This window comes from Saccoglossus kowalevskii, chromosome 19, assembly GCF_978046115.1.
Source record: "Saccoglossus kowalevskii chromosome 19, keSacKowa6.1, whole genome shotgun sequence".
Lineage (NCBI taxonomy): Eukaryota > Metazoa > Hemichordata > Enteropneusta > Harrimaniidae > Saccoglossus > Saccoglossus kowalevskii.
Window position 1 is genome coordinate 15,255,722 of NC_140659.1, and position 18,791 is coordinate 15,274,512.

At 34.0% G+C, this 18,791-nt stretch overlaps 1 protein-coding gene across 2 annotated transcripts in view; it reads right to left on the bottom strand.

Annotated features, from left to right (window-relative positions):
- Window positions 1-2,092: 2,092 nt before the first annotated feature.
- Window positions 2,093-18,791, bottom strand: part of LOC102806658 (heparan-alpha-glucosaminide N-acetyltransferase-like) — a 29,132-nt gene continuing 12,433 nt past the window's right edge. The window contains exons 7-18 of one of the 2 annotated variants that reach the window (XM_085493538.1): window positions 15,762-15,880; window positions 15,244-15,320; window positions 12,740-12,770; window positions 11,851-11,996; window positions 11,259-11,380; window positions 10,405-10,526; window positions 9,938-10,076; window positions 9,344-9,427; window positions 8,123-8,197; window positions 7,123-7,193; window positions 4,584-4,696; window positions 2,093-3,760 (exon numbers count right to left, since the gene is read on the bottom strand). In XM_085493538.1, coding sequence (XP_085349664.1) covers window positions 3,585-3,760; window positions 4,584-4,696; window positions 7,123-7,193; window positions 8,123-8,197; window positions 9,344-9,427; window positions 9,938-10,076; window positions 10,405-10,526; window positions 11,259-11,380; window positions 11,851-11,996; window positions 12,740-12,770; window positions 15,244-15,320; window positions 15,762-15,880 — 1,275 coding nt within the window. In that variant the 3' untranslated portion in view covers window positions 2,093-3,584. Of the gene's footprint in view, window positions 3,761-4,583; window positions 4,697-7,122; window positions 7,194-7,586; window positions 7,712-8,122; window positions 8,198-9,343; window positions 9,428-9,937; window positions 10,077-10,404; window positions 10,527-11,258; window positions 11,381-11,850; window positions 11,997-12,739; window positions 12,771-15,243; window positions 15,321-15,761; window positions 15,881-18,791 lie in introns of those variants that run through there. The other variant, XM_085493539.1, reaches the window with a different exon arrangement.

Genomic DNA, 18,791 nt, shown 5'->3' on the forward strand with positions numbered 1-18,791 from the left:
GAGACTGTGTTAATTCATTGTTAATGATATAGTCCCGTTGGAGTTAGGGGGGAAAAGTGGCAATATGGACCAAAAGCAGTTAGAAATTGAGAGTGAATAATTGGCTGGTCCAGTATGAACAGAAATTAGAGAATGGGAAAATATATGGTCAGAAATTAAACAGGATATGCTATTCATGCATTTTTTTTGTATCCAAACTGAATTTCATACTCATGTACAGAGTTATAGTAGTACGGTCAAAAAGCAAGATTGCAGGCAGTCAACAATCATTGTTGTGGATGCCAGTCAGCCATCTTTGATCTGATTATGGAACAAACTTCCACGTACATTAATTCCAATATGTATATGCCAAATATGAATGAAAATGGTCAATAAGCCTTGGAGATATAGTAGTATGGACAAAAAGCAAGATGGCTGCCAGATGGGCATCTTTGATCTGATTATGAAACAAACTTCCACGGACATAAATTCCAATATGTATAATGTATATGCCAAATATGAATGAAAATGGTCAATAAACCTTGGAAATATAGTAGTACGGACAAAAAGCAAGATGGCTGCCTGATGGGCATCTTTGATCTGATTATGAAACAAACTTCCACGGACATGAATTCCAATATGTATAATGTATATGCCAAATATGAATGAAAATGATCAATAAGCCTTGGAGATATAGTAATATGGACAAAACACAAGATGGCTGCCAGTCGGCCATCTTTGATCCGATTACGATACAAATCGCCTCAGATATGTATAATGTATAATGTATGTACTGAATTTGAACAAAAAACTGACCAAGCCTGCATAAGATACCACATTTTTAAAAAATAAAATGGCTGCCAGTCAGCCATCTTGGATTGAATCAGTAAACCATTGCATGTGCATATGTTCCAGATAAAGTACTAGGCACATGCAAAACACGGACAGATTTGGTCAACAAGGTTCTGAAATAGGACTCCAGACAGAAAGAGACAGATCCTGTATATCGCCTTGTGTATAATATGGGTGAGATTATAAATACAGTAGTCACTTGGTACAAGTTCATTTTTGACCTATGTGCCCCATATAGGTCATGAATGCATTGCTAGAAGTAGTGTCATTAGGTAACGCCATAACAAATAGTTTGAATACAGAAATGGCACAAACATGAGAAATAAAATATCCTATACATTTCTTTTTTACCTTGTGATTTTAGATTGCACATTAATTAAATCCTATTTTTGTTCTCAGCAGACTAGCCTATTATTCATTCTCAATTACTGGCACTACACATTCAGAGACAATTTGCTAGGTCACATGACCAGTAATTTGCATATCCCATTTGATTACACAGCACAGCTATCAGTTCACATTCGGTACCCACATAAGTAGCAATACATAATTATGCATGAAAATTCAATTTTTGATCGTAACAAAGACAGACTGGCCGTATTACTTTATCTTGAATAAAATTTCCCCTTATTGCAATAAAAACTGTGTCACTATCATCGACTTGTTTTTGATGAAATTTAAATTTCAGAAAAATTGACATTTTGAAAATACACATGTTATTGTTTTGTTTAATATACATAAATTAACTGGCAAGTTGGACAACCTAATTATCAAACAAGTCATTGAAAATGACACAGTCCCTGTAAAATTTTTGAAAGTTCTCTTTGTGCTCGTCATATTAAAACGAAGAAGTTGTCGCGAGCGTGTCCTTGAAACTTGAGTTCCAAGTGGCGTATACAACAGATTGCTTATTTACATCAAAAGACATGTTCCATGTAGTAGTAATATGGCCAAAAATAAAATAAACGTTATTTGTCCGTGATTTGAAGATATCCAAGAAGTCATCGGCAGTAATTGGTGCAAGTCGTGCCCAGGTCAAACCTCATACTTTCCATTAGAATTAGTGCATTGGATTGTGGGAAAATCAATGTTTATCAACAAAAATGTTGCACAAGCCTGGTGTGACGACAGCTACCCTGTAAATATGATTAAAAAACAGTTACATTTGTTGTTTACTTGTAGGCTATATTTAACACACTAATAATTAATGCCGTAGGTGAGGCCGGCCAGAGATGGTCACACAGAAACACATCTTAACAACTTATGGTAGTATTCTATAATAAAAATCCATATATAAAGAAATATAAAATATCAAAAATACAATTGTAATACACTTTTATTCTAGCTGGTTTGAGGTGGACTTAGAATTAAACAGCAATGTTATATGTGACTAGAAGAATATACTAAGATGATTAAAAATCGATATTTGTTAAAAATACAGATTTAGTTTAAAGATGTATATACAGGTCAAATGCAAATAACCAACACTAGATTGACATGATAATATTATACAGGCAGATATGATTGTGTAAAATACAATTTATATTAATACTAAATTACAGTGTTGCATGATTTTAATCTTCTCAATCAACTTTCATATAACATATTAATACAATTTCACTGTAATGCAAGCTAGTGTTAAAATTGTGGAAGACCATTATTCTAGTGTTGTACATTTTAATATTAAACAGTTTGAGCAGAATTCATTCAGCTGATACTCTGGGACAATGTGCATACCTGGTTATTGGTTGAAATCAGTGCATATTAATGATCTAATTTGCATAATAATTAGCCAATTTTCAGCTTTTTCATCAATGTCTGAAAAATGGGTGCTTAAGAATAAACTTGGATAGTTGTAGGCCAGTTCCACATAATGAATTTACAGCTCTGAAAGTTAATCTTGGTGAATAGGTGTTGTGGGATATACCACAAACTGCAACTACATGTACATATAAACTTGGTACATAGGTGGCTCTTGGATAATCCACATACCCGATTAATAGTACAGGATTGAAAATCCATGCATAATAATTACATAACTTACATAAATTAGACAATTATCTGATATCCTGATCACCACTTATCAGATTTGAATTAAACATGGTAAATAGGTGTTGTGGGATATAACAAAAACTGCAAACCATAGACCTTTTCACTACCAGTTCCCTCTTTTCATCACAAATTCACAAAATAGTCCCATTTATAGTCTGCACTTTCCTTCAGGAGATTTGAACAAAAATGGCCAAATTGTTTGTGTGAAAACTAAAAATTGACTCAAATGTTGTCTTTTGGCTCCAAAATTAAGGATTATTTCGAGAAATATTAAAGAATATATAAAAAAAAGTATAGAAAAATTTGTTAATAAGTCTGGCGGTGAAAAGCTTAAACTTGGTAAATAGGTGCTCTTGGATAATCCACATACTCGATTACTATAGGTTGAAAAGCCATGCATATTAATTACCTAATTTGCATAAATTACCACAGATTTTGATTTAAATTAATGTATTTCTTTTGTTTCCAGTGACATTTCAGACTCCTGTTTTTTGAAAAATTGCACATAATAATAATAATAATAAAAGCATGAAAAGGATGCCAAATAACTTTAAATCTGTCCGATCCGAATTAAAATGAGAATTGACATTACAATTCTTGCCCTATTGAATAGCTACTATCACATACAACAAAATTAGTTATTTTGGCCCAAAAACAAAGCTGATGTTTGTTTCAGTTTGCTTAGTAATGGACTAGGTAAATCATATTTTTAGATATATTTGTCGGTGATGTAGGTAGAGTGCAATGAGTACCCACAGTGTTGTCCCCACTAAATCAGCTGCCAAGTTCTCGCCGTGCGTTTGACCAGTCTTCCACTGCCAAGGAAAATAACTGCGCATAATCTCATGTCCACAGTAGAGGATTATAGGATTCATACCTATGACAATAGAAATCAATAGAAATGCATAGGATTATAAGATTCATACATTTAATAATAGAAATAAATGTAAGGTATAATATTATTAAATTCATACACATATTAAAAATCTATGGAATGTATTGGAATTTAAGATTCATACATATAATAGAAATCTATAGAATGTATAGGATTATTAAAATTATACACATAATATAAATCTATGGAATGTATTGGAATTTAAGCTTCATATATATAATAGAAATCTATAGAATGTATAGAATTATCATATTCATACATATAATAATAGAAATCAATGGAATGTATATGATTATTAGAATTATACATATAATAGGAATGAATGGAATGTATTGGAATTTAAGATTCATACATATAATAGAAATCTATAGAATGTATAGGATTATCATATTCATACATATAATAATAGAAATCAATGGAATGTATAGGATTATTAGAATTATACATATAATAGGAATGAATGGAATGTATTGGAATTTAAGATTCATACATATAATAGAAATCTATAGAATGTATAGGATTATCATATTCATACATATAATAATAGAAATCAATGGAATGTATAGGATTATTAGAATTATACATATAATAGGAATGAATGGAATGTATTGGATTATGACAGTATAGGTAATTTATAGGATGTGCAGGATGAATACCTATACATGAACAATAGAATTTACAGGATTTGAGTTAAGATTGTATAAACTACTTCAACTTCTTGAGTGGATGGCTGGTAATGAAGACTACATGACAATATCTGAGTGACCTTTCACCATGTGTGTTTGTTTCTACTATATTTACTCACCTGCTTGAAAAAAGGGTGATCCTGACCAGTGGTTATAGACATCAACAAGTATATAACAGACTATCAGCAAAACGAATGAGGTTGCTGCTAATGCCAACACATAGGAAAGGGACCTAGGGAGTATGATAAAAGAATAATTACAGTGAGATAAGCTAAGTGGTCATTCTTAGCAACGAATGAGGTTGCTGCCAACGCCAACACATAGGAAAGGGACCTAGGGAGTATGATAACAGAATAATTACAGTGAGATAAGCTAAGTGGTCATTCTTAGCAATGAATGAGGTTGCTGCCAACGCCAACACATAGGAAAGGGACCTAGGGAGCATGATAAAAGAATAATTACTGTGAGATAAGCTAAGTGGTCATTCTTAGCAACGAATGAGGTTGCTGCCAACGCCAACACAAAGGAAAGGGACCTAGGGAGTATGATAAAAGAATAATTACTGTGAGATAAGCTAAGTGGTCATTCTTAGCAACGAATGAGGTTGCTGCCAACGCCAACACATAGGAAAGGGACCTAGGGAGTATGATAAAAGAATAATTACTGTGAGATAAGCTAAGTGGTCATTCTTAGCAACGAATGAGGTTGCTGCTAATGCCAACACATAGGAAAGGGACCTAGGGAGTATGATAAAAGAATAATTACAGTGAGATAAGCTAAGTGGTCATTCTTAGCAACGAATGAGGTTGCTGCCAACGCCAACACATAGGAAAGGGACCTAGGGAGTATGATAAAAAAATAATTACTGTGAGATAAGCTAAGTGGTCATTCTTAGCAACAAATGAGGTTGCTGCTAATGCCAACACATAGGAAAGGGACCTAGGGAGTATGATAAAAGAATAATTACTGTGAGATAAGCTAAGTGGTCATTCTTAGCAACGAATGAGGTTGCTGCCAACGCCAACACATAGGAAAGGGACCTAGGGAGTATGATAAAAAAATAATTACTGTGAGATAAGCTAAGTGGTCATTCTTAGCAACGAATGAGGTTGCTGCCAACGCCAACACATAGGAAAGGGACCTAGGGAGTATGATAAAAAATAATTACTGTGAGATAAGCTAAGTGGTCATTCTTAGCAACAAATGAGGTTGCTGCCAACGCTAACACATAGGAAAGGGACCTAGGGAGTATGATAAAAGAATAATTACTGTGAGATAAGCTAAGTGGTCATTCTTAGCAATGAATGAGGTTGCTGCCAACGCTAACACATAGGAAAGGGACCTAGGGAGTATGATAAAAAAATAATTACTGTGAGATAAGCTAAGTGGTCATTCTTAGCAATGAATGAGGTTGCTGCCAACGCTAACACATAGGAAAGGGACCTAGGGAGTATGATAAAAGAATAATTACTGTGAGATAAGCTAAGTTTGGCACTTGTGTTCATGAACCATGGTTTGATTTTGTAAAGACAGGTTGTCATCTGAAAAACTGTATTCAAATATCCACCACCATTTTAGCAAATTTGACTCAATGCATGAATTAACATAATTATAATTTGGCCAACAATCTAATTTCTCATAAATTAGGTAAATCTGCCAAAATTAACATTTTTGCTAAAAATACATTTTACACTATTCTAAACTACATGCCTTGAATGTGTTTATAAACATCTCTATGTTATGACCTTAATAAATATAACTGCATTTTCGATAAAAAAAACGATTAATAAAATGCATATAAAAAAAATCTTGATTTTCATGGTTTTGTTGACACATTTTCTGATTTTATCTCATGAAGGTTTAAGCGTCTGAACTGTGAACATGGCTGGCGGACATGTCTACTTATGCACCTGGGTTGGGTGACAGCCAACGAATTGATTTATTGGGAGAAAATATGTTGCAGTAAAAAATGTAAATGAGATCGTGTGCCCAATGTCTTTAATGAGGCACTGGTTACTGGTTGAATGTGAAATTTAATTTCAATGAGGTCACAGGACTATGTACAGTCAGTCATTAAAGATGTTGATCATATCATGAGTCTAATGTCTTATATATTACACTGTGTGAATGTCTAATACTGTAGAATACTTTATTTTCGCATGGAATTAATTACCGCTGTTTTCGCTGAAGGAATGATTCAGTGAAAATAAAAACCCGTGAATAAACCTTTTTTCCTATATTTTACATACAGCTTGTCAAAAATCTGCGAAAATAAATTCCATACAAAACACTCAACAAGTCTTTTCAGTGAAAATTAAATCCACCTAAAATAAAGTATTTCACAGTAGTGCTCCTAATATGATGTATGGACAGATTGAGAAACAAATGAACATATGCATTTAACCAGTAAATCGCCAGCGACAACGAGGAATAATAAAGGAGAACAAATTGATACTTTTTTTTTTAGGTGGTCCAGCAAATTTAAAATGAAAACCACAATTTATTTAGTATAAATGAATGTACTTTCACGGAAGTAAAACATACGTAATTACATGTAAAGAACACAAGATATAAAATATTTTACTGATGAATCTCTTAATATATTAATTATTATTAAAATATTAACAAAGCTATCAATATTATAATTTTATAACATACCAAAGATTTTTGTTGATGGGAATCCAGCCATCATTCTTGTTAAAATTACACAATATACCGGCAATCATTCCCTGAGAGATAAAAATAAATCGTAATATTAGGTTAATAAAATAAGATATTCACATATTAATATTGAAACTAAATTTAATTTAATTTACAAAATTCTAATAATAAACTTATATAAACTGAATGCTATTTTAATAACAGTTTGCACAGACAAAATAATGATAAAGAATTACTCAATTTTTAACACAACTATCATTTTCACTAGTGCATTTACTCACTATTAACTGATTTAATTTTGTGAGTGAAATTTTTTCGGAATTTTAGTAGTCAGTAGAATTTCGAAGCAGTGAACATTTTTCTGGAGTGCTGAGTTTTAAGCGTTTTTTATGTTGTCCCGATGAATTCTAAAATCATTAAATTTAAACTTACACACTCTCATATTCATAAAATGGCTGCCAAGAACTAGTCGAGTACAATGCAGCATCATGTTTCATACCTCCTCTGTCACTGTGTCTAACTGTACCAATCATCCAGGTATTAAGAACAATGGATGCGGTGACTGGACAGAATTAGACTTGAACTTCTGAAGGTCAAAAACAAGTTGAGCGGTTCTCTCGTTCCCAACGAGATCTCACAATTTGCATTTAGGATCAATTATTCATTAACATTTTTCAAGCGATTTCTCAAAACAAATTAAGAGTCATAGTCGACACGTACGGTATTGCATGTTTGAATTTTATGTAAACATACAATGTACTATCAACATATATGTCACTATATAACCTACTGTATGAACATGACAACCACTGTACTTGGTAAAACTACAGAAAATATAGCAGTAGACAACATGTGGGTATATGAATCAAATACTTTCACTTTGTACGTAAGTTTGCAACACTGCATATCATCAAGGATGTGATCTCTTAATACAATCCCTTTGTAACAATTAACCATCTCACTTAATTAGTGTTCAATATGTTGCACATTTACTTACTGTTAATATCGCCCATAGCAACCATCTTTTAACTCTCTGCTTCCAATCAGTATAAAAAATTAGAATTTTTCCAGCCTGAAAAATAAAAATATTCAGTCAATTGAATTTAAGTATTTGACTAAAAATCACAAATAAGGGGACAGTCAAACAATGACAAAATGTTAATGATTTTAATTTGCCAATCATGATATGGTATTATGCATCATTTCTTTGAAATTTTGTTTTACTGTCTTTACACAGTATGGGTTTGATGAAACATTTTGGATAATTTTACCTATTTTTTTTTACAATTTACAAATTTTACAATTTAATTTTGGGGTAATTAACTCCACCTCTGTCCACTAAGTAAATGAATGCTTATTATGCTCGCTTACTCAAACTGTGATTGACAGACATTTTGCATACATTAGCCGCCATTTAAAACTCAGAATTTTTACTTTTTGCGGCACATTTCGACCGAAAACAACAACATTTATACATCAACAGCCCAACCAGATGAGTGTAATCGCTAGCGTACATATTCATACCCCCGTAGAAATGTATTTGGAATCACAGCTTGATCTCTAAACATCGTAAATGGCACATTTCCCGGAGCTCCTGCCACGATGTGAGCGGCTTGGTTCGGATTAACTTACTAATTCATTAAGTTGTGGCGGCCATCTTGCCCCTATTTATAGTATCGGTTCCCCTTTAAGCTGTCGATCATGATCAAAATTATTGGAAAATATGAAAGATTTATTTTGTGAAAAATGACAAAAGTTGACAATGATTTACAAAGATTATAAAAAAGGACCACAGAGAAGCTATTCCAAGATGTATAATGGGTAATTGGTCGTTGTTATTTACAAAAGTAAACGCCAAGGAGTAAAAATCAGTCTTGTGTGTACGGTACGAGTCACTCTAATTTGAATACTGTAGAATACTTTATTTTCGCTTGGAATTAATTTTCGCTATTTTCGCTGAAGGGATGATTCCGTGAAAATAAAATCCAGCGAATATACTTTTTTTCCTATATTTCACATTAAACTCATCAAAAATCAGTGAAAATAAATTCCAAGCAAAACGCCCAAAAAGCCTTTTCAGCGAAAATTAAATCCAGCGAAAATAAAGTATTCCACAGTATTACTCAAAATACGGAAAAATAGCAAAATGTGCATCATTCATCGTCTCCTCTCAAGGGGTGAAACTTTAAAAAAAATACTTTTAAAAAGTAATAATTACCAGTAACCCTAAAAATGTAATGAATATTGCAGGAAGACATCCCAGAATTCCTTCTGGATCATATGGACCAGTCTGATATAAAACCTGGAATAAATAACGTTATTACAACAATAATGAAATTATTTCCACAGTGTTATCAGATGCGAGTTAGACTAAATCTATTATCGTGATATTTTGAAACATCTATGAATACCGGTAATAGACTACTGAATCGATCTGGAGGGCTGTGGGTGGGTCCTTAAATATGGGTCAGTCTGCGCATGCAAGTTCCCATGGTGATGTTCTGAAGACCTGGAGACAGAATTCTGTGTCGTCTACATATTTACATAGTATTATGTCAGTGTACAAATCCTATATACATAACGTGTATTCATAAGTTTTTGTCTTTTTTGAATGGATCATTACTGTCTACACATTAATTAATAGTTTCCATGGTTATGATGAACGTCAATAATGTTACATTAAGTTTGCAGAAACTACACAGAAATAACAATTCTATATCCTTGCAAATTTAGTAAGCAAACTCATAATTTATGTCAGTGTACAAGGATTTGAAAGTAATAAAATATTTTTTTTTAAAATCAATAAACTTACCAAACATGTTGGATGAGGATAAATATGATTTATACCGAATACACTTTTATCGATGTGACCTGCTGCACCACCAGTACAATTATAGAGATCAGTGTCATTGTCGGTATGTAACAGAGAACCACCGGGACCTTGGTAACCCCTACAAGGTGAACAAGACAACTTTAAAATTCTTAAAACTTCCTAAAACATTTCTAAAACTATTGGTCGTATACTTCGACCGAAAACAACAACTTTTATACATCAAAAGCCCAACCAGATGAGTGTAATCGCTAGCGTACATATTCATGCCCCCGTAGATATGTATTTGGAATCACAGCTTGATCTCTAAACATCGTAAATAGCATATTTCCCAGAGCTCCCGCCACGATGTGAACGGCTTGGTTCGAATTAGCTACTAATTGCGGTGGCCATCTTGCCCCTATTTATAGTATCGGTTTCTCTTTAAGTATACATTTAATTTGACTTACGTTGGACAGTCGGGTATCGGTAAGACAAACGTCAAGCACAAGTATAGGGTAACTACACATATTGCTACCAGCCAATGTATCCAGAGATATACAAAGTCTCTGATTGGTGCATAATATTTGTACTGTAATAGACAACATTAATAACAAGTTATGCATGTCATCTTTCCAATGAACAGCGCCCTCAAGCACCAAGGGACAGCAGTGAAAACATGGAGATTGGTGGAAGCGAATAGAATTCGCAGCTTTGTCGTTGTTATCCACTAGAGGGCGCCATTTATTAAACAGAGCGATGTGAACAAACATATTAACACAATAATTAAAGCGGGAGGGTCTGTGCACGCGCCGGGAATTGCGTCCCAAGCAACACACGCTAAAAACACAAAGGCTCATGGGTAGACGCTTGTTTGTAAACAATGACACGCTATGGCCATCTGACGCATACGCAGGTGACGACTCTCCCGCTTTAAATCAGAATAAATTAAATCTTGTTCATCACTGGTGAGGCGCAATTCATTTACAAGAATAAAACAGTAGACTAAATTCTCACAACAAAGGCAGTAAGAAATACATATATTGACCTACTATTACAAGTATATTAGTAGGGAGAATTTTGATCATTAAAATGTAGTATACAGAACTCATTCTTGTATTTTGGGCTTGGTATCATAATTCGTAAACACACATTCACACTCACTCGCTCACACGCACACATGCACTGGTAATTTTAGTGTGTAAAGATATGCTTTCATCAATTGTGGCAAGAATGATTCTTCATTTTATTTTAATCATTCAGAGAAAATGATCAAACAGAGCAGAATTCTCACAAAATAAAGAGAGCAATGAAAACATTTTACCTTGTATGGATCATCTTTTTTAACTGATAACATCTCTACAATAGCGACAACAAAATAACACACACTAAACCTCTGTAAAACACCAGGTATTCGTATGTGGTTTAAATCAACACCGTTTCTATCTATAATAAAGTAAAGCAGGTTGATTAAATCTCTACAGTTGTCGCATCACTTTGTGTTCAGTACGGTTGCCATGCGACATAGATAAAATGTGGGTAATGTATGTTTGCGAGTTCAACTGTGAACAGTAAAAACCTTGAAATTTTGTAGCAGTGAAACTTTCTCTGGGTCGTTAGAGCGTCGATGATTTTCGTGAAATTCTGTCATCAAATCACAAAAAACTTCCGGCAGCGAAAATCAAGTGGTTTATAGTACCGGTTAATAGCTAATTTTTTAACAGCCCTTACACACGACCTCTAAAGGTCACCCATCCTGGTACTTTCTGAAAGTGATATCGTCCTGTCGCATACAAAATTTCCAATATTAATATTTTAGCCATGAACTTTTTTAGAAAAGAAAATTCCGAAATGTTCATGAATGGAGAATGTATCCCCCCAGAAATACCAGGATGTGTGACCTTTAATAACCTTACCTTTCCCAGTGTTTAATATAAGTCCAAGTATAAAAAGTATAGCTGATCTTTTGCAAATTTTAATAAACATCTTTTTCTTGGAGAATCCCTTAATAGACAATGAATGGAAAGCCAGTGCAATTGATGTACCCATAATAAATACAAACCTATAACAAAGAAACACAAAAATTGGTGATTAATAAATAACTCTGTGGTTCGTATAATCTCCGTGTTGCGTATAATAATGCATTTCCTAAATTCCTGGGTCGGCCTAGGGACTGTAGTGCTAGCGATATGTTTGTGTTGTCAAACATTCCTACATTTGATGCTCTTAGACGAAACATGCTTTTTTATACGCGTCTAACTATAAGTGATAATAGAATCGTTGCAGTGCTTTTATCATCAGACAGGCATTTATGTTCGAAGTTTTATGTATACGCCACAGCTATGCGAGAACAATGAATTTATTTATAAGTCAAGTATTTTTTTCCTCTTCTTTTTGTTTATATATATTGTTTTTTATTGTTTTTTTTTTTTTTAATATGTGATGTACGAACTTTTCCACTTTATATCCTGTAATAAAGATTTAATAATAATAATAAAATAACTATCAAGATTTTATAAAGCTAAGGGTACGCAATTTAGACATCTATATGTGTGCATGATGAAGAATCCACTCACTAGGAGTTTCATACATGCGTCAGTGGAACATGGTCTGATCAATAACATCACAGAACACAGGGGGTTATTGAAAAGGTTAAATTAATTTGCCTGAACTCGAAAGAGCAAAGTGTACTATTATTAAAAAAAAAACATTATGGACGTCAATTTGATATCACATTCAAACATTTTTTCCTCGCTTACAACAGTCACAGCAACCTTGTAGCAAGGAGAAAGAGAATAAACTTACCATGGGAAAACAAGGTCAGCTACAGTAAGACCTACATATAAATAAAATACAAAAATAAAATAAAATTGTTACTCTCTATTAGTATGTTGTTAAAATGAATTAAACCACCAATGAAGGTGGGTTTGGAATGTTCAAAATCTGTCCTACCTTCCAGTTTTCGACCCCAGGCCACACGATATGCGCAAGCACACAAACGATCAGCGCGTAAACGCTATCAGTGAATTTGCACCTCTATTTTGGCATTGCAAGGTAATTTCTTGTTAGCGACAACATTAATATACGTAAAATCATCTCAACTGACATAATTTCAAAAAAATTCAAATGGCGATTAGTGCCGTGCACATGATTGCATTTTGAAGGTTTGTGATCGAGCTACTACAGACGGCAATAAAGACCAAAAAGTTACTTATTAAGTTGATAGCAGGATTTATCCCTTCTGTGTACTATTCATGTTTGGGGCCTGCTTCTAAACATAAATCAAAGAAAGCTTAGAAAGAACTCCCATGTGCTGAGAGTATTGGAGACACATTAAATATAATTCGAAATTACTTAGCTGAAAACTAATTATGCAAATCAGAAAATTAATATGAACAGATTTGAGTGTAAAACTAATGAGGTCTGCGCAATGTAACAGAAAATCTATGTTTCCAAGTTTAATTGAAACGTGATTAGAACCAAAAAATTATGAATTATTATGCTTATTATGGAATTAATATGAACAGATTTTTACCCCAAACTAATTAGGTTTGTACATTGTCCTAGAGCATCTTTGTACTAAGTTTGATTGAAATGGAATAATTAGTAGTATAGATATCAGTGTGAAAGCTTAAAATTGGTTAATTATGCAAATTAGGTAATTAACAAGTACAGATTTTAACCCACAATTATCCAGGTCTGTCTATTGTCCTACAGTATCCATGTACAAACATTCATTGATATGTGATGATTAGGACCTGAGATATCAGTGTGAAAGTTGGTTAATTATGCAAATTAATTAATGTGATTAATATGCACAATTATTTATCTTAAAACTAATCAGGTCTCTGCATAGTCCTAAAGGATCTATGTACCAAGTTTCATTGAAATGCAATGATTAGTACTTGAGATATCAGTGGGAAAACTGTAAATTGACTAATCATTATGCAAATTAGGTAATTAGTATCCACGGATTATTACTAAAAACTAATCAAAACCTAGCATTAGTTCAGAGCATGTATGTACAAAGTTTCATCAAAATCCAATGAGTGGTTGTTTAGATATCAGTGGAACAATCATGGAACAGCTAAAAATTAGCTAATTATCATGCAAATTAGGTAATTAATATGCACGGATTTTTACCAAAAACTAATCAAATCTGCGCATATGTTCAGAGCATCTATGTACCAAGTTTCATCAAAATCCAATGAGTGGTTCTTTAGATATCAGTGGAACAGTCATAGAACAGCTAAAAATTAGCTAATTATCATGCAAATTAGGTAATTAACGAGCATGGATTTTTACCAAAACCTGATCAAATCTGCGCATTGGCCCAGAGCATCTATGCACCAAGTTTCATTAAAAACCGATGTATGGTTCTTGAGATAGCAGTGGAACAGTCGGACACACATACACACACATACACATACACACACACACACACACAGACACACTAGTAGTTATAAATAAATAAACGCTGCTCGGACTGATAAGTATGATATATTGAAGATAATATTACGATTACCAAATATTATCTTCAATATATCACAGACACACTAACTGCAAAGACTCCCATTTTGTGCTTTGCACATGGGAGTCAAAAAATTGCTGTATATGGTGTATTTTACTATGGCTTGCATAATTTAAAAATATGCTCTTGACCAATCAGAACTAATATTCGGGCTGGTATAATATAACAAATTTTTTTTTCCACATTTATTAAATACAAAACAGTTGCATTAATATATATTACATAACAGAGATCGAAGTGTTACAATTTATGAGGCATTTATGTTACGCAGTCATTGAAGAGATTGATCAATTATTATTGACAGTTGTTATTGACCTTTTGAATGCCATATTTTTTCTGGGCTGGTGCAACATTTTGCCCATTTTTACATATTTTTTTATAATTTTTTTGTTAATTTTTAACCAGCTGGATATAATTTACCCTTTTCTACAAGTCTCGATCAAAACTATTGAAAAGATTTTTGAAAAACAATGTGGGTTAATTTTTTGAAAAGTGACAGTAGTTACTGTGGAATACTTTATTTTCGCTGGAATTTATTTTCGCTGAAAAGGCTTTTTGGGAGTTTTGCTTGGAATTTATTTTCACTGATTTTTGATGAGATTAATGTAAAATATAGGAAAAAAAGTATATTCGCTGGAATTTATTTTCACGGAATCATCCCTTCAGCGAAAATAAATTCCAAACGAAAATAAAGTATTCTACAGTAACTCAAGGGTCAAAAGGTTAACAGACCCCATCAACCCATCCCTTGTATTACGATATAATCAACAACACTTACCATTCCACCTGGAATGGTGGAAAAACCAGTACTCCCCTCCACCAAGATTCACAAATATCATAATTACTACACTTATTCTATGAAAAAAAAAACAATTATGTTACACAATCAAATTATGAAATATACTTTCAACTTTAACATCTCTGAGCCTGTATACATTTCACTAAACACAACTTGGTACAATTTGAAGGGTACTGTAAAATAGTTTATTTTAGCTGGAATTAATTTTCGCTGAAAAGACATTTTGGGTGTTTTGTGTGGAATTTATTTTCACTGATTTTTGGTGAGTTGAATGTAAAATATAGGAAAAACGTTATAATTGCTGGTTTTTATTTTAGCTAGCGAAAATTAATTCCAAGCGTAAATAAAGTATTTTAGGGGATTTCTATAGAAAACTGCTCTAAAAAATTCATCAAAGAAAAGTGAAAGTAAACTCAGTAAAAATTAATTGCTTAAAATATTTTACAGCAACATCATTCAGATCAGTGTTTAATCAATTAATTTGTAAATTAACTTACCCTCTGAATGTGTCTAGAGATTTTAATCTTCTTGGTTTTTGTTTTTCTGTTTTCTTAGGGAACTGTTCCTGAGATTCAGAATTACTCGCATTAAGAATACTGTTAGGTGAACCAAGATCCTATAGTACACAAAAAAAAAAAAAATTAATAAAGTAAAAGAACACCTTTTTGTCCCTTTGCTATAGACATACTTTCCTGAACCCCAAAGTCTGCTAAGTTAAAAAAAACAACAAAAAGTCTATTTACAGTGACTACCAAATTTGTTACTCTACAATTAACATGGTTATGTTAATTGGTCTTAATTGTTTATTAACATCAGAGCAGCAGTAATAGCCATCACAAGCTTGTAATACTTTGATGGGGAACTCTGCAGCTTATGCTACGTTCACACAACAGCATTTTATCGGAGCCCTACGGCTCGAGCCAGCAAAAATGGCCATGTATACGCATTCAGCTCGAGCCGGCTTGAGCCAAGTTTGGCTCCAATAAACCCTTAGGGTTGAACTCCGATAGGGTTGAGCCCCGACATGGCCCGATAGTGTATACGCAGGGCCCAACTATCAGAGCCCAAATCACACTCTCATCGTAGAAGCGGTTACGGTAAGGTGCATCATGGAACTATAAACCCCAGGAAGAACAACCACTTTGTTTCCTTTGAACTATGATAGTTGCCGCGATGTCGAATGTTTATTTTGACTGTTTATTTTGTCGCATTCAAAAATAAGCCGATTTACGCAAATGACCGTTTATCTCCGACTATCGGTCATTTTCGGAGTCAATCGGACGACTCCGGGAGATCACGTGACCGAGTTGTTCCGGTTATAGCATAAAAAACAATGGCGCCAAGACAAAAACACTGATAAATGATCGACATTCAACGGGAAAAAAAAACACATTGCCACTTCTGGCGATCGAAGGGAAACACGGAATTAGTCGGGATATCTCAACAACAAACAGCTCACCAAACCCCATGTTTCGCAAACTTTCGCAACCTTATTTTTTCGAGGGTTGAAAAAAACAAGAAGTAATCTAAAAACGACATTAAAAATTATGAAAACTCGCCAAAACTCCGACCCGTTGCATGATTTCCGGTACACTGAAGGTCACCCTGCAGACCGACTTGTTTGCGCATGCGTAGTGAACGAAATATTTTACTGCGCAGATATGAAATTGTTTTTCAAGTTTTCCGTTTCCAGCAAAGCGGTTGAAACGGGCGTATCGGCGGCAACTAACATGGAGTATGACTAATGTTGTGGAAACAAAAGCGAAAGCACTGTAAGATAAACTAAGACAAAGGTTTTTTTAATCCTCTTAGTTTCGTTGTTCTTCCTGGGGTTTATAGTTCCATGGGTGCATGTACCTAGTAGGTTTTGATTGACAACTGTCACACATATCACAACAGTTGGACAATACACATTTTAGCTGCCGTGTTTCCTGTTTATTCAAGATACCAGTACTAGTACCTAAATCATAACACCAGTGCATTGTCTTTTCTACCTTCATGCTCAGACTTGTGAATGTGAATGCTCAACAGCATCGTGCCTTGTAAAGAAACAACACAAGCATGACACGATCACACCATCATTGTTTTCTTCCATGTTTTTTTCATACTACATGTGATTATTTGAGGGCACTCTTCCATTCAGCTCTGATCGAACTGAAACAAACTATGGCAGAGTTCGGCTCTCGTTCAACTCCCGATCGTATGGACGCATTGGAGATAATCTCCTGTTAATCGGTGGGAGCAGCAGCAGTTGGGCCCCGGGAGAAAGCTGCCATGTGAACAAAGCATTAGAGACAGGTTTAACTGTACCATATTTGCTCTAGTATTAGTAGAAGATTGTCCAGACATTCCAGATTCAATAATTATGGATTATGTTAGCAAAAAGATTTGTGTTAGCAAATTCATGTGTTTATTTAGAAAAGAAAGTGGAAATTGTAATAAAAAAATCCAGTAAATATAACGTACTCGACCGCGTTAGCGCCCAGGGGCCTCAACTCAGAAGATCACGATTTATTAGGGATGGGCGCTTACCCGAGCACCCCCCTCGAAAAAGAGTGCAAATGAAAAATTTGATTCATCAAGTGATAGATTACGTCTTTGAGGGAAAATCAAATTACGAAATTAGTTGAGTCATCATTGATTTTCACAATGAAGAAACAGAAAGGATCACAAAAAATATGTACAATTTATTAACAATATTAATTACGTACCACCAGAATTTACGAAATTAAAAACATTTGAGTCTGTTGGAACACAGTTAAAGTCAAAATTGTCATATTATCTTCACTGACGAAGGTGTTGGATCGTACGCAAATTCTCGATGAAAATCACTTTCCGCCATGATGCATTTGCAGATTTGACCTGCAGCAGTGTCCTTTGACCTAATGGGTCAAGTTGGTTATAAACCAATCAGAATGCTGTGTTGTACTGACGCAATTCTTTGGAAATTCCTGAAAACTTTCCGGTAACGCAATGCGGAAGTGAATTATCGATGTCGAAGTACGATCTGTTGGATTTGATTTCAGCGAATAAATGACATGGTTTTTTCCAAAAAACTAGTAACTAGCCAGTTTTGAGAGGTAAATCAAATATAGCATGAAATATTTACCGCATTTTACTTGTATTAACAGATCATTGTCGAAGCGTAGTTCATGCACGCATTCACAACATGTTCACAGCGGCCGATATCCACGCAGTATCATATAAAAACGATTACCAAGATTCGTTACGCAAGACCATGTTTTAAATTTTAAATTTGAAGGGGTGGGCACTTTGCCGAATGTGACCCCAAATATAAAAAGGGGGGGTGGGCGCTTGCTCGGCCATGGGCGCTAACGCGGTCAAGTACGGTATCATGAACGAGCAGAAACCTGTGATGATGTATGCATGTGAAACAGAACACAATAGTATCCCATAATTAGCATACTATTTGTATTTCAGCAATACTTTCAACACACCAATATGCATGTGATGAATATATTCTACACTGCCACAATATTTCCTCTTAGGTTGGCATCTGCAGACAT